Source organism: Rhinopithecus roxellana, chromosome 8 (assembly GCF_007565055.1).
Source record: "Rhinopithecus roxellana isolate Shanxi Qingling chromosome 8, ASM756505v1, whole genome shotgun sequence".
Lineage (NCBI taxonomy): Eukaryota > Metazoa > Chordata > Mammalia > Primates > Cercopithecidae > Rhinopithecus > Rhinopithecus roxellana.
Genome location: NC_044556.1, coordinates 117,929,121 through 117,942,473, shown reverse-complemented (window position 1 = coordinate 117,942,473; position 13,353 = coordinate 117,929,121). Strand labels below are relative to the sequence as shown.

The window sequence follows — 13,353 nt, the reverse complement described above, 5'->3', positions numbered from 1 at the left end:
TGGTTATTTTGCTCGTTAGTTGATACAGTTTCTTCCTAGCATCGATGGTCTTTACAATTTGTCATGTTTTTGCAGTGGCCGGTACCGGTTGTTCCTTTCCATGTTTAGTGCTTCCTTCAGGAACTCTTGTAAGGCAGGCCTGGTGGTGGCACAATCTCTCAGCATTTGCTTGTCTGTAAAGGATTTTATTTCTCCTTCACTTATGAAACTTAGTTTGGCTGGATATGAAATTCTGGATTGAAAATTCTTTTCTTTAAGAATACTGAATACTGGCCCCCACTCTCTTCTGGCTGGTAGAGTTTCTGCCAAAAGATCTGCTGTTAGTCTGATGGGCTTCCCTTTGTGGGTAACCCGACCTTTCTCTCTGGCTGCCCGTAACATTTTTTCCTTCATTTCAACTTCGGTGAATCTGACAATTATGTGTCTTGGAGTTGCTCTTCTTGAGGAGTATCTTTGTGGCGTTCTCTGTATTTCTTGAATTTGAATGTTGGTCTGCCTTGCTAGGTTGGGGAAGTTCTCCTGGATAATATCCTGCAGAGTATTTTCCAACTTGGTTCCATTCTCCCTGTCACTTTCAGGTACACCAATCAGACATAGATTTGGTCTTTTCACATAGTCCCATCTTTCTTGGAGGCTTTGTTTCTTTTTACTGTTTTTTCTCTAAACTTCTCATCTCACTTCATTTCATTCATTTGATCTTCAATCACTGATACCCTTTCTTCCAGTTGATCGAATCAGCTACTGAATCAGCATTCGTCACGTAGTTCTCGTGACATGGTTTTCAGCTCCATCAGGTCATTTAAGGACTTCTCTACACTGGTTAGTCTAGTTAGCCATTCATCAAATCTTTTTTCAAGGTTTTTGGCTTCTTTGCGATGGGTTCGAACTTCCTCCTTTAGCTCAGAGAAGTTTGATCGCCTGAAGCCTTCTTCTATCAATTCATCAAAGTCATCCTCCTTCAAGCTTTGTTCCGTTGCTGGCGAGGAGCTGCATTCCTTTGGAGAGGTGCTCTGATTTTTAGAATTTTCAGCTTTTCTGCTCTGCTTTATCCCCATCTTTGTATCTATCTTTGGTCTTTGATGATGGTGACGTACAGATGGGGTTTTCATGTGGATGTCCTTTCTATCTGTTAGTTTTCCTTCTAACAGTCAGGACCCTCAGCTGCAGGTCTGTTGGAGTTTGCCGGAGGTCCACTCCAGACCCTGTTTGCTGGGTATCAGCAGTGGAGTCTGCAGAACAATGAATACTGCTGAACAGCAAATGTTGCTGCCTGATCGTTCCTCTGGAAGCTTTGTCTCAGAGGGGTACCCGGCCGTGTGAGGTGTCAGTCTGCCCCTACTGGGGAGTGCCTCCCAGTTAGGCTACTCGGAGGTCAGGGATCCACTTGAGGAGGCAGTCTGTCCATTCTCAGATCTCAAACTCTGTGCTGGGAGAACCACTCCTCTCAATAATAACTTTTTGCCGGGCACGGTGGCTCAAGCCTGTAATCCCAGCACTTTGGGAGGCCTAGATGGGCAGATCACGAGGTCAGGAGATCGAGACCATCCTGGCGAACACGGTGAAACCCCGTCTCTACTAAAAAATACAAAAAACTAGTCGGGCGAGGTGGCAGGCAGAGCTGAGATCCAGCCACTGCACTCCAGCCTGGGTGACAGAGCGAGACTCCGTCTCAAAAAAATAATAATAACTTTTTATCGGTGGATTTATCTTCTTAGTTGTGCTTTCCTTGGATCAATGCATTATGAGTTATTCTGAAAACACCCTAAGGATAATGCCCTAGAGAGGCATAATTGCCAGAGTAACTTAATCTGAGATGAAAATAACAAATTGATAACTGCAATGATTACTAAACATTAAGGTGGTCTAGTTGTAACATCTATCACTCTGCTGATTACCAGGTTATTTTGACTAAATAGCTGGCCAAAGTTGGCATCTCTTTCCTTCTTTATCATGTCACGTACAACACTCCCAAAACATGAAGCTTGGTCCAAAAGTATCCAGACAGTAGAGGATAGTTTTTTAATCCCTTGGTAAAAATAACCCCGTTTCAAACCTGACCCACAACCCTGTCTGAGGTATCAAATATACAGATTTATATACTCCTTTTACTAAGATTTATCGGGCTCCAACTATATGACAGGTAAATAAATAATGTTAAGTGTTGAAGATGCAAAAAGAAATTGTCATTATCTCAAAGAAGTTGTCATCTAAGCACAACATGCAAACAAATAGAGTTATCCACAAGGCAAGAACACAGATGAAGGAGTAGCTACATGTGTCTAGGAAATGTTAGAGAAATATCACAAAAAAGAGCTGAGATTTGAAGGATGAATTTTAAATTTACCAAGTAGATGGGAGATACCTGAGAAAGCAGGTGATCTCAGAAAGAAAGAAGAGTATAAGCAAAAGCATACAGTAATGAAAACATTTTAAGCTCTGAGGACTACAAATGGCTGGCTGAGGCCAAATCAAGAAAAATCATGTATACAGTATATACTTGGGATTTATTTTACAAAAGATACTGCAAGACCAACTCTGGGCTTCCTTCTCTTTCACCTATGCCATAATGGGGTACTCTAATGGGACTCCGCAGTATATGATGGGGAGTCTCTATGCTATATATAATTAAAATATAATTGCATTAATAAGGAATATCCCCAGCCTCTTAAATCTACTAAAAAAAAAAAAAAAACTGAGTGTTTCAAAATTCTTATTTGCAATAAATTAATGTTCCCACAAAATCATAGGATCTAAAAATAATCCAACTATAAAAACAGGTAATATTTGACTCATAGTCAAAAAGCTTCTTTTCCTATATAATGAATCATTAGTGTTTTAAAATTTTAAAAAGCCCTATAAAGGCTTATGATAATAATAATTATTTTTTTTCAAGATACCAGCTCTTGCTCTGTCATCCAGTCTTGGAGTGTAGTGGTGGAACACCTGGGCTTAAGTGATCCTCCTGCCTTTCCCTCTCGAGTAACTGGGACTACAGGCATGTGCCACCACATTCAGTTAATTTTTTAATTTTTTGTAGAGACAGAGTCTCATTACATTTCCCAGCCTGGTCTTTAACCCCTGGCCTCAAGCGATCTTCCCACCTCATGCCTCCCAAAGTGCTGGGATTATAAGCGTGAGCCACACGCTTGGCCTATGATTATAATCTTTAAAAAGAAAATCTGACTAATCATTTCTCAAGCTGGAAATGAGAAAGAGTAATCATTTTTTTAAATATACATATTCTATTGGAAATCATACACCAAAGGAATCATCATTTCTTTAAAAATAAGCAAACAAAACAGAAACAGGTCTTTTAACAATCATTCCTTGGGTACCCAAGTGATTATTTTGTATAACGTAAGAGTTAAAATTCTGAATAGTGATCATCAAAAAGCATTCTACATATATATTATTCCAGGAAATTTTTTCTTTTATAAGAAAAGGGGGCTAGGCATGATGGTTCACGCCTGTAATCCCAGCACTTCAGGAGGCCGAGACAGGTGGATCACTCGAGCTCAGGAGTTCAAGACCAGCCTGGCCAAATGGTGAAACCCCAACTCTTAAAAAAATACAAAAACTAGCCAGCCATGGTGGCACACACTTGGTAGTCTCAGCTATTCAGAAGCCTGAGGCAGGAGAAACTCTTGAATCTGGGAGGCAGAGTTTGCAGTGGGCCGAGATCAAGCCACTGCACTCCAGCCTGGGCAGGAGCAAGACTGTCTCAAAAAAGAATAATAAAAAAGAAAAAGAAAAGGGTTACCCTTGTAATTACTGACCTAAGAGAATCAGGATTTGAAAACATCAAGCTTTTTTGCTAAGCCAGGACAATTAAGTAAAACTTACTGAAATAAAACGATGACCTATTAAAGACAGCCTCAATATGAACTTCTTTTTCGGCTGATAGATGATACACACTTACTTAAATATCTTATTGTTTAAATGTGGAAAAACAAGAAATAAACAATTTATTCCGTAAAAATTGAAAATTTTAAGTTAAACTTTAGACTGCCAATACCATGTTTCCACTGATACAAAAATAGTTGTATACTTCCCCATATATGAACTCAGAAGCTAAGAGCCAATGAAAATCAGAACATAATCATAATTAAAACTCATATGTTATCCCAGCTTAACGAATTGTATATCATGAAACATTTCACTAGAACCTAGCCACCGTTTGTAAACTGATAAAAATCCAGTTTCTTAAACTACTTAGCTGAAGATTAGATTCTGTGAGCCTAAAAGAATAAGTCTTAACCTGTAAGATCCAGCTTCAAACAGCCAGCCAGGCCCATTCATACATCACTATATAACCTAAATTAATAGACAAAAATGTTTTAAAACGTTTTTAGAAACAAATATAAAATATTAATATTAGAAAGGACTTTAGACATTATGGCTCTCTTAATACATGAAGAAAAAGGCTAAGGAAAGTTTAAATAACTTGGTCAGAATGGTAAAAAAAAAACCAACATATAAATCTATATACGCCATTATAGCAATCATAACGTAATTTTTAAATTTTCATAGAACTCTTCTTCATTCAAAGACCTAAATATTAATGAAGTAAATTTCACAGTGCAATAATACCAAGAAGTAGATAGAAGTAAGACTACTGTGCCACTTATCAAATTATCTCCTCTCAGCTCCAAATTTATCCTTCACTTTTATAGATTATGCAATGGAACTGAGTCCTTTAAATATTTTTGCTTTGCCAGTTGGCATAATGTTAAGCTTTGTCAGTAAAAAGCACTGAAAGGATAACGCAGGAAAAAGGAGTTTGCTTCCTATCTCTAATGTGAGCTCCTGCAACCAAGCACAGTTTTTACAGTGCCAGGGTCTTCCAGTGTGGGCAGTTTACCCAGCACCATAGCACCAGAGTCCTGCAGTCAGTTTCACCAGGGCCCACCTGCTGAATGAACAGTGCAACACCCAACAGCTTCTCCTGCCTCATTTCCCCACGTCCCCAGACATTTTGTAGCATACTACCTCTGATGAGAAACCTCTCCTTAAAATGTATTTCTCGGCCAGGCGCGGTGGCTCAAGCCTGTAATCCCAGCACTTTGGGAGCCCGAGACGGGCGGATCACGAGGTCAGGAGGTCGAGACCATCCTGGCTAACACAGTGAAACCCCGTCTCTACTAAAAAAAATACAAAAAACTAGCCGGGCGAGGTGGCGGGCGCCTGTAGTCCCAGCTACTTGGGAGGCTGAGGCAGGTGAATGGCGTAAACCCCGGAGGTGGAGCTTGCAGTGAGCTGAGATCCATCCACTGCACTCCAGCCTGGGCAACACAGCGAGACTCCGTCTCAAAAAAAAAAAAAAAAAAAAAAAAAAGTATTTCTCAGTGCCCTAGAGAGAGGTGTTCCAGCAAGTTCCAGAGGGGAATTCCCAACAAGTTACACTAGCATGGCATCACAGAGACTTCTATGCCATCCAGTGAGCCATGACACCCTCTTTAATAAGGTCTAAATCTCAGCATTCAGCAAGGGGGTCTCTTCTTTAGGGTGGTTTATCTCAGTCCCAGGGTTAGTGGCAGTTCACAGTATCTGTTATTTCTTTATTTTATAGAGACCTCTTTACTTTTCAGTAGCCAAGCCTTTATTACTCCAATCTCCTGATATAGGTAGTCATTCTTTTTATTACACTTTCCCTATTGAAATTACTGTGTGGTTTATTTGACTACAGCATGACTGATACAATCACCAATACACAGTTGCTACTACCGCAAAAAATTAAAAGCTAGAGTACATTTTTGGAATCACTATTAAAAGAACAGATGTTAAAAGACTTAAAGATATAGGAAATTTGGGCCAGGAGTGGTGGCTCATGCCTGTAATCCCAACACTTTGAGAGGATAAGGCGGGCGGATCACTTGAGGTCAGGAATTCAAGATCAGCCTGGCCAACATGGTGAAAACCTGTCTCTACCAAAAATACAAAAATTAGCCGAGCATGGTGATACACGCCTGTAATCCCAGATCCTTGGGAGGCTGAGGCAGGAGAATCACTTGAACCCAGCAGGCAGAGGTTGCAGTGAGCCGAGATCACACCACTGCACTGCAGCCTTCCAGCCTGGGTGACAGAGTGAGACCCTGCTGCAAAAAAAAAAAAAAAAAAAAAAAAAAAAAAAAAAAAGATACAGGAAATTTAAGACAATCAGGAGAGAAAAACGTATCATTTGAGTTGGGAGTCAGCTAGGAAATATACATATTCCTATTCTTAACTGGAACTTTAAATGATGTGCTGAATGTTTAAGATCTTACAAATTTTAAAATAACTAGTCATATTTCTAAAACAGAAGGTTTCTCATTTAACTGTTACATCAAGTGTAAAGAACATCACACACTTTCTTTTTATTACAATCAGTCGGCTGTTTATAACTTTATCATTCAGTATCTAAATTTCTCTGAAATCATCCTTGTAAAGGAAACATTCTATGGATATAATGGACTGCTATTTGAAACAGTAATTAAAGTTATTTGAGAGTTAGAAAATTATGTAATTCTTAGATATCTCTTGCCTTCTAGTGAGGGGGTTTATTAGCTTATGGTAATTTTTTTCTTCATTGAAAGCATTTTAATTTTCTCAGTACCTCAGGAACACAGCCATCATTTGGTTGTTTTTGTCTTTAAAAGTTTTAAATGTAAATTTTCTAAAAGACTAAATTTCAAATTTTTAAGAAAATGAAACAATGACCAAAGCTGGCAGCTTTATCCACACTACTCTTAATGTTAAAATAAATAACTTTTTAGAATATTAAGATAATATATTAAGGTTACACATAAAAGTAATTTTCTCATTAACTCATACTTTATATACGGCATATTTTCCCCAAAAAAGTGTTATTGAAATAATGTCACTTGTACCGATCATTATCCACTTAAATAAACGATATATTTAAATTTTCTAGAGCCCAAGGCTGAATAAAATCTTCTATTTCCCTAAGTAATCTAAGAGACCCACATGTACCTAAGAACCTCTAAATTATACAATAAACTTCAGCAAAACAGGGAGGATATTCTATTATAAATGCCCATTCTATGTTCGTTTTACAATTACTTCATTTCTGCCTTCTTGATTTTTTTCTCTCATTAAATTACAGAGTTTTTAAACTACTTTACCTTTCTGCTGTAAGGATTACTAATTACTAATTTGGTGTCATCTGAGCCAGATAAAATATATTCTCCCGTGTCATTCCAACAGATTGTATTAACCTAAAAAGAAAGCAAAAAAGAAATATAAGCAAATTGGACATAAAAGAAAATATGCCATCTTTCACTCACCTGGTGGTACAAAACTTTTACCACTAATGAGGTTATACGTTAAAAAGTATTTAACATAGGGGTGTCCAATCTTATGGCTTCCCTGGGCCACAGTGGAAGAAGAATAACTGTCTCAAGCCACACATAAAATACACTAACACTAGCTGATGAGCTAAAAATAAATTGCAAAAAACATCTCATAATGTTTTAAGAAAGTTTACGAATTTATGTGGGCCACATTCAAAGCTGTCCTGGGCCTCATGCAGCCCACAGGCCGTGTGTTAGACAAGCTTGATTTAACAGTTGATGTATTAAAAAAACAAGCTTCCAGTTTCCAGTTCCACATGTAAGAAGCTTAACAGTTGCCACTCCATTCTAACAACAAATAAAAAGGTAACAGACTGTAAAATAAATAACTGATCTTGGATCCTTCAGAGAGGCAAGGATACAGGACAAAATGCTACCTCCTAGATTAGAGAGACGAACAGGTAAACACAAGGAGTCTTGGCTTACCGGAGCACAGACTCATGAGCAGAAACCTCTGTGAGAAACAGGGCTAGGGTAGGAAAACCTGAACTATAATTGATGAATTGTTGGAGGTTCAGAAAGCGTTAACTCTGAATGTTAAAAACTCCAGGGAAGGCCAGGCGCAGTGGCTCACGTCATAATCCCAGCACTTTGGGAGGCCAAGGCAGGTGGATCACCTGAGGTCAGAGGTTCAAGACCAGCCTGACCAATATGGCGAAACCCCGTCTCTACTAAAAATACAACAATTAGCCAGGCATGGTGGCATGCACCTGTAATCCCAGCTACTCGGGAGGCTGAGACAGGAGAACTGCTTGAACTCAGGAGTCAGGGAGCCAAGATCGTGCCACTGCACTCCAGCCTAGGTGACAGAGCAAGATTCTGTCTCCAAAAACAACAACAACAACAACAAAAACTCCAGGGAACCCAGTCATGGGGCGGTGAGGTACGGTGCAGAGGGTATTTTTGTGATTTAATTTTAACTTCAGAGCTCAACCAGATTTTCACAATAAATTTCAGATTAAAATAGTCTTCTAGCAGAGGGAGGGAAAAAGAAACCATTTTGAGTATCCCAGAGTACTCTGCTGTTCTTAACAAGATCTGCCCTCAAGAAGAGCTATTTAACCACAGCCTACCCACTGAGGTTTTATCAGAGCCTAACTGACCTAGGCAAAGAGAAATACCCAATTCCAGCCTTCCACATTGGAGAAAGAAAAGACATAACTCCAGCCTAAGCTACTAACCTGTTCCACCTCAGTAGGGGAATAGGAGGTGCAGATAATCCCTTGTGAAGCCCATAGTCCACATGCATAGGCCCTTTAAGAGACAGAGACCTAATCATTGGCCCGTAGCACACTTCCTCTCCTCCTACACTTTACCAGTAAATTCCTAAGGACCTATTTATACCATTACTTTTAATCAGTACTTCATGTCCAGTTATTAAGAAAAATTACAAGCCATACTAAAAGGCAAAAATACAACTTGAAGAGATAAAGCCAGCATCAGAACCAAATATAGCAGGACTGCTGGAACTGTAAGACCAGGAATTTGAAACAACTATGATTAGTATGCTAAGAGTTCCAATGGATAAAGTAGACAGCATATAAGAAGAGATGGGCAATGTCAGCAGAGAGATGGAAATATTTAGAATAAAAAGGAGCCGGGCGCGGTGGCTCAAGCCTGTAATCCCAGCACTTTGGGAGGCCGAGGCGGGCGGATCACGAGGTCAGGAGATCGAGACCATCCTGGCTAACACGGTGAAACCCTGTCTCTACTAAAAAATACAAAAAACTAGCCGGGCGAGGTGGCGGGCACCTGTAGTCCCAGCTACTCGGGAGGCTGAGGCAGGAGAACGGTGTAAACCCAGGAGGCGGAGCTTGCAGTGAGCTGAGATCTGGCCACTGCACTCCAGCCTGGGTGGCAGAGTGAGACTCCGTCTCAAAAAAAAAAAAAAAAAGAATAAAAAGGAAATGTTAGCAATCAAAAACAATGTAACAGAAATGAACAATGCCTCTGATGGGCTTATTAGTAGACTAGACACAGTTGAGGAAACAATCTCTGACCTTGAGTATATATCAATAAAAACCTACAAAACTGAAAAGCAAAAAGAACAAAGACTGAAAACAAGCAAAACAAAACATAATGTCCAAGGAATGTGGGACAACTACAAAAGGCATAACTCATGCATAAAGTGAATACCAGAGGAGAAGGAGAAAAGAACAGAATATCTGAAACAATAATGACTGATCATTTCCTCCACATGAATGTCAGAAACCAAACCATATATCCAGTAAGCTCAGAGAACAACAATCAGTATAAATACAAAAAGAACTACACCTAGGCAAGCATTTTTCAAACTAAAGAAAACCAAAGATAAGAAAAAATCCTGAAAGAAGCTGGAGGAAAAAACATTATCTATAGAGGAGCAAAGATAAGAATTATAACCAACATCTCCTCAGAAATCATGTAAGCAAGAAGAGTGAAATATTTAAAGCAGTAACAGAAACAAAACATTGCCTGCAAAATTATCCTCCAAAACTAAAGAAAAAATAAAGCTGTTCTCAGATAAATAAACACTGAGGGAATTTGTTGCCAGCAGACCTACCTCACAAGAAATTATGAAAGGAGTTCTATAAAGAAAAGGAAAATAAACATAGGTCAGAGACATATATCTACATAAAGAAAGAAGGAGCACTGAAGGAGGAATAAGTGAAGATAAAACACAAACTTTTACTTATTCTTAATTGAGCTAACAAATTATTTTATTGTTCAAAATAACAGCAACAATGTATTTGATTACCCCTGCTTATATCTAGCACATATATAAAAATATGCTTATGAGTACTTACACATAAGTGAATAACAGAAATAGTATAAGGTATAAGATGGAAGATTTAAAATTATTTTGTACTCACACTCCCTGTAAAGCATTATAGTGTTACTTGAAATAAAGTGGACTTAAATTTGTTGTATATATATATTGAAAACTTTAGGGCAACTACTTAAAAAGTTTAAAAAATAAGTGTAACTAATAAATACTAAGGAAGGAGAGGAAAAAAACTATATGAAATGCTCAATTAAAACTACAAAAGGGCTGGGCATGGTGGCTCACATCTGTAATCCCAGCACTTTGGGAGGCCAAGGAGGGCGGATCACTTGAGGTCAGGAATTAGAGACCAGCCTGGCCAACATGGTGAAACCTTGTCTCTACTAAAATATAAAAATTAGCAGGGTGAACCTGGGAGGTGGAGGCAGCAGTGAGCTGAGACTAAACCACTGTACTCCAGCCTGGGTGTCAGAGTGAGACTCCATCTCAAAAGGAAAAAAAAAAAAACCCAGAAACAAAAAAAAAAAAACACAAAAGGCAGAAGAATGGAAAACAAAAATAGGAACAAAGAACAAAGACAAAAAGCAGAAAACAGTAACAAATACAGGAAATATTAATCCAGCTATACCAGTAATCACTTTGAATGTCAATAGTCTAAATTAAAAATTATTATTTTTTTTTTTTGAGACAGTGTTCTGCTCTTTTGCCCAGGCTACAGTGAAGCAGTGCGACCCCAGCTCACTGCAACCTCCACCTCCCAAGTTCAAGCGATTCTCCTGCCTCAGCCTCCCGAGTAGCTGGGATTACAGGCACCCGCCACCATGCCTGGCTAATTTTTGTATTTTCAGTAGAGCCAGGGTTTCGCCATGTTGCCCAGGCTGGTTTCGAACTCCATACTTCAGGTGATCCACCTGCCTCAGCCTCCAAAGTGCTAGGATTACAGATGTGAGCCACCACACCTGGCTACTTTTTTTTTGTTTTTTTGAGATGGAGTCTCGCTTCATCGCCAGGCTGGAGTGCAGTGGTGCTATCTCAGCTCACTGCAACCCTCCACCTCCCGGGTTCAATTGATTCTCCTGCCTCAGTCTCCCAAGTAGCTGGGATTACAGGCATGTGCCACCGTGCCTGGCTAATTTTTTGTATTTTTAGTAGAGACAGCGTTTTGCCATGTTGGCCAGGCTGGTCTTGAACTCCTGACCTCAGGTGATTGCCCGCCTTGACCTCCCAAAGTGCTGGGATTAAAGGGGTGAGCCACCACGCCCAGCCTAAAAATTAAGAGAGAGACGGTCAGGGTGGAGCAAAAAACAAGATCCAAATATATGTTGTTTACAAGAAATCCATTTTAAATATAAAGATCCATATGGATTAAAAGTAAATGGATTGAGAAAAATATATCATACTAATACAAATTAAAAGAAAATAGGAGTAGTTACATTAATTTCAGAGAGACCAGACTTCAAAGCAAGAAAAAGTATCAGAGAAATAACGATAAACAGGTCAGTTTCCCCAAGACAACTCAGTTTCCGCATCCCTAATATGTATGTGCTTAACAACAAAGTATCAAAATATGTGAGACAAAAACCGACAGAACTACAAGGAGAAACAGATGAATCTAGTATGATACCTGGAGACTTCAATTCCCTCTATCAGAAACAGACAGATCTAGCAGGCAGGAAATCAGTAAGGACACAGTTAAACTCAAAACCATCAATTATCTGAATATAACAGACATTTATAGACTGTTTCATTCAACAACAGCAGAATAAACAGTCCTCTCAAGCTCACATGAAACATTTAGCAAGACAGACCACACTTGAGCCCTTAAAATACACTTCATCAGGCCGGGCGCGGTGGCTCAAGCCTGTAATCCCAGCACTTTGGGAGGCCGAGACGGGCGGATCACGAGGTCAGGAGATCGAGACCATCCTGGCTAACACGGTGAAACCCCGTCTCTACTAAAAATACAAAAAAACTAGCCGGGCGAGGTGGCGGGCGCCTGTAGTCCCAGCTACTCGGGAGGCTGAGGCAGGAGAATGGCGTAAACCCGGGAGGCGGAGCTTGCAGTGAGCTGAGATCTGGCCACTGCACTCCAGTCCGGGCGACAGAGCGAGACTCCGCCTCAAAAAAAAAAAAAAAAAAAAAAAAAAAAAAAAAAAAAAAAAAATACACTTCATCAAATCTAAAAGAATAAAAATCAAACAGTGTCTACTCTTAGACCACAAAGGAATTAAGCTAAAATCAGTAACAGAAAAATAACTGGAAAATCCCAAAATACACAGAAGTTCAAAATAACACATGGGTCAAAGAAGAAATCTCAAGAGAAATTTTAAAAGATTTTGAATTCAATGAAAATCAAAACAAAGCTAATTAAAATCTGTGAGGTGCAACTAAGTAGGTCTCAGTGGAAATCTTACAGCATTTCTGAAATCCAAAATGCTTTGAGCATCATGTTGGCACTCAAAAAGTTTCAAATTTTGGAGCATTTCAATTTTTCAGATTTTCAAACTAAAGACACTCAACCTGAAGAAGATTTCCTGCTAATATCAAAAACAAGGCAAGGACGTCCTCTCTCACCACTTCGTTTCAACACCATACTTTAAGTCCTAGCTAATGCAATAAGACAAGAAAAGGAAAGAAAAGCAAAGGAAAAGTATAAAGATTGGAAAAGAAGAAATAAAATGATCTGCAGATAACAAGATCATCTATATGGAAAATAAAAATTTAAAAACCTCCTGGAGGCCGGGCGCAGTGGCTCACACCTGTAATCGCAGCATTTTGGGAGGCCGAGGCGGACAGATTATGAGGTCAGGAGATTGAGACCATCCTGGCTAACACGGTGAAACCCTGTCTCTGCTAAAAATACAAAAAATTAGCCAGGTGTGGTGGTAGGCACCTGTAGTCCCAGCTACTTGGGAGGCTGAGGAAGGAGAATGGTGTGAACCTGGGAAGCGGAGCTTGCGCTGAGTCGAGATCGTGTCACTGCACTCCAGCCTAGGTGACAGAGCGAGACTCTGTTTCAAAAAAAAAAAAAAAAAATTTTTAAAACCCTCCTGGAACTAACAAGTATTGTAGCAAAGTAAAAGGATACAAAGTTAATATTAAAAAGTCAATTATTTTCCTGCATGCCAGAAATGAACAAGTGAAATCTGAATTTTAAAACACAATACCATTAGCACTCCAAAACAAGAAACACTTAGGTATAAATTGAATAAAATATGTGTAAGATTTCTATGAGAAAAA

General features: G+C 39.2%; 1 protein-coding gene across 9 annotated transcripts in view; it reads right to left on the bottom strand.

Moving 5' to 3' along the window:
• The window catches only part of DCAF6 (DDB1 and CUL4 associated factor 6), a 141,441-nt gene that overhangs the window by 102,735 nt on the left and 25,353 nt on the right, over positions 1–13,353 (bottom strand). For all 9 annotated transcript variants that reach the window (XM_030935411.1, XM_030935412.1, XM_010371788.1 and 6 more), the window contains exon 3: positions 7,122–7,214. Coding sequence is in view for 6 of the 9 variants with exons in the window: in XM_010371781.1 (XP_010370083.1) it covers positions 7,122–7,214 (93 nt within the window). In the remaining 3 variants the exon portion in view is untranslated. The remainder of the gene's footprint in view (positions 1–7,121; positions 7,215–13,353) is intronic.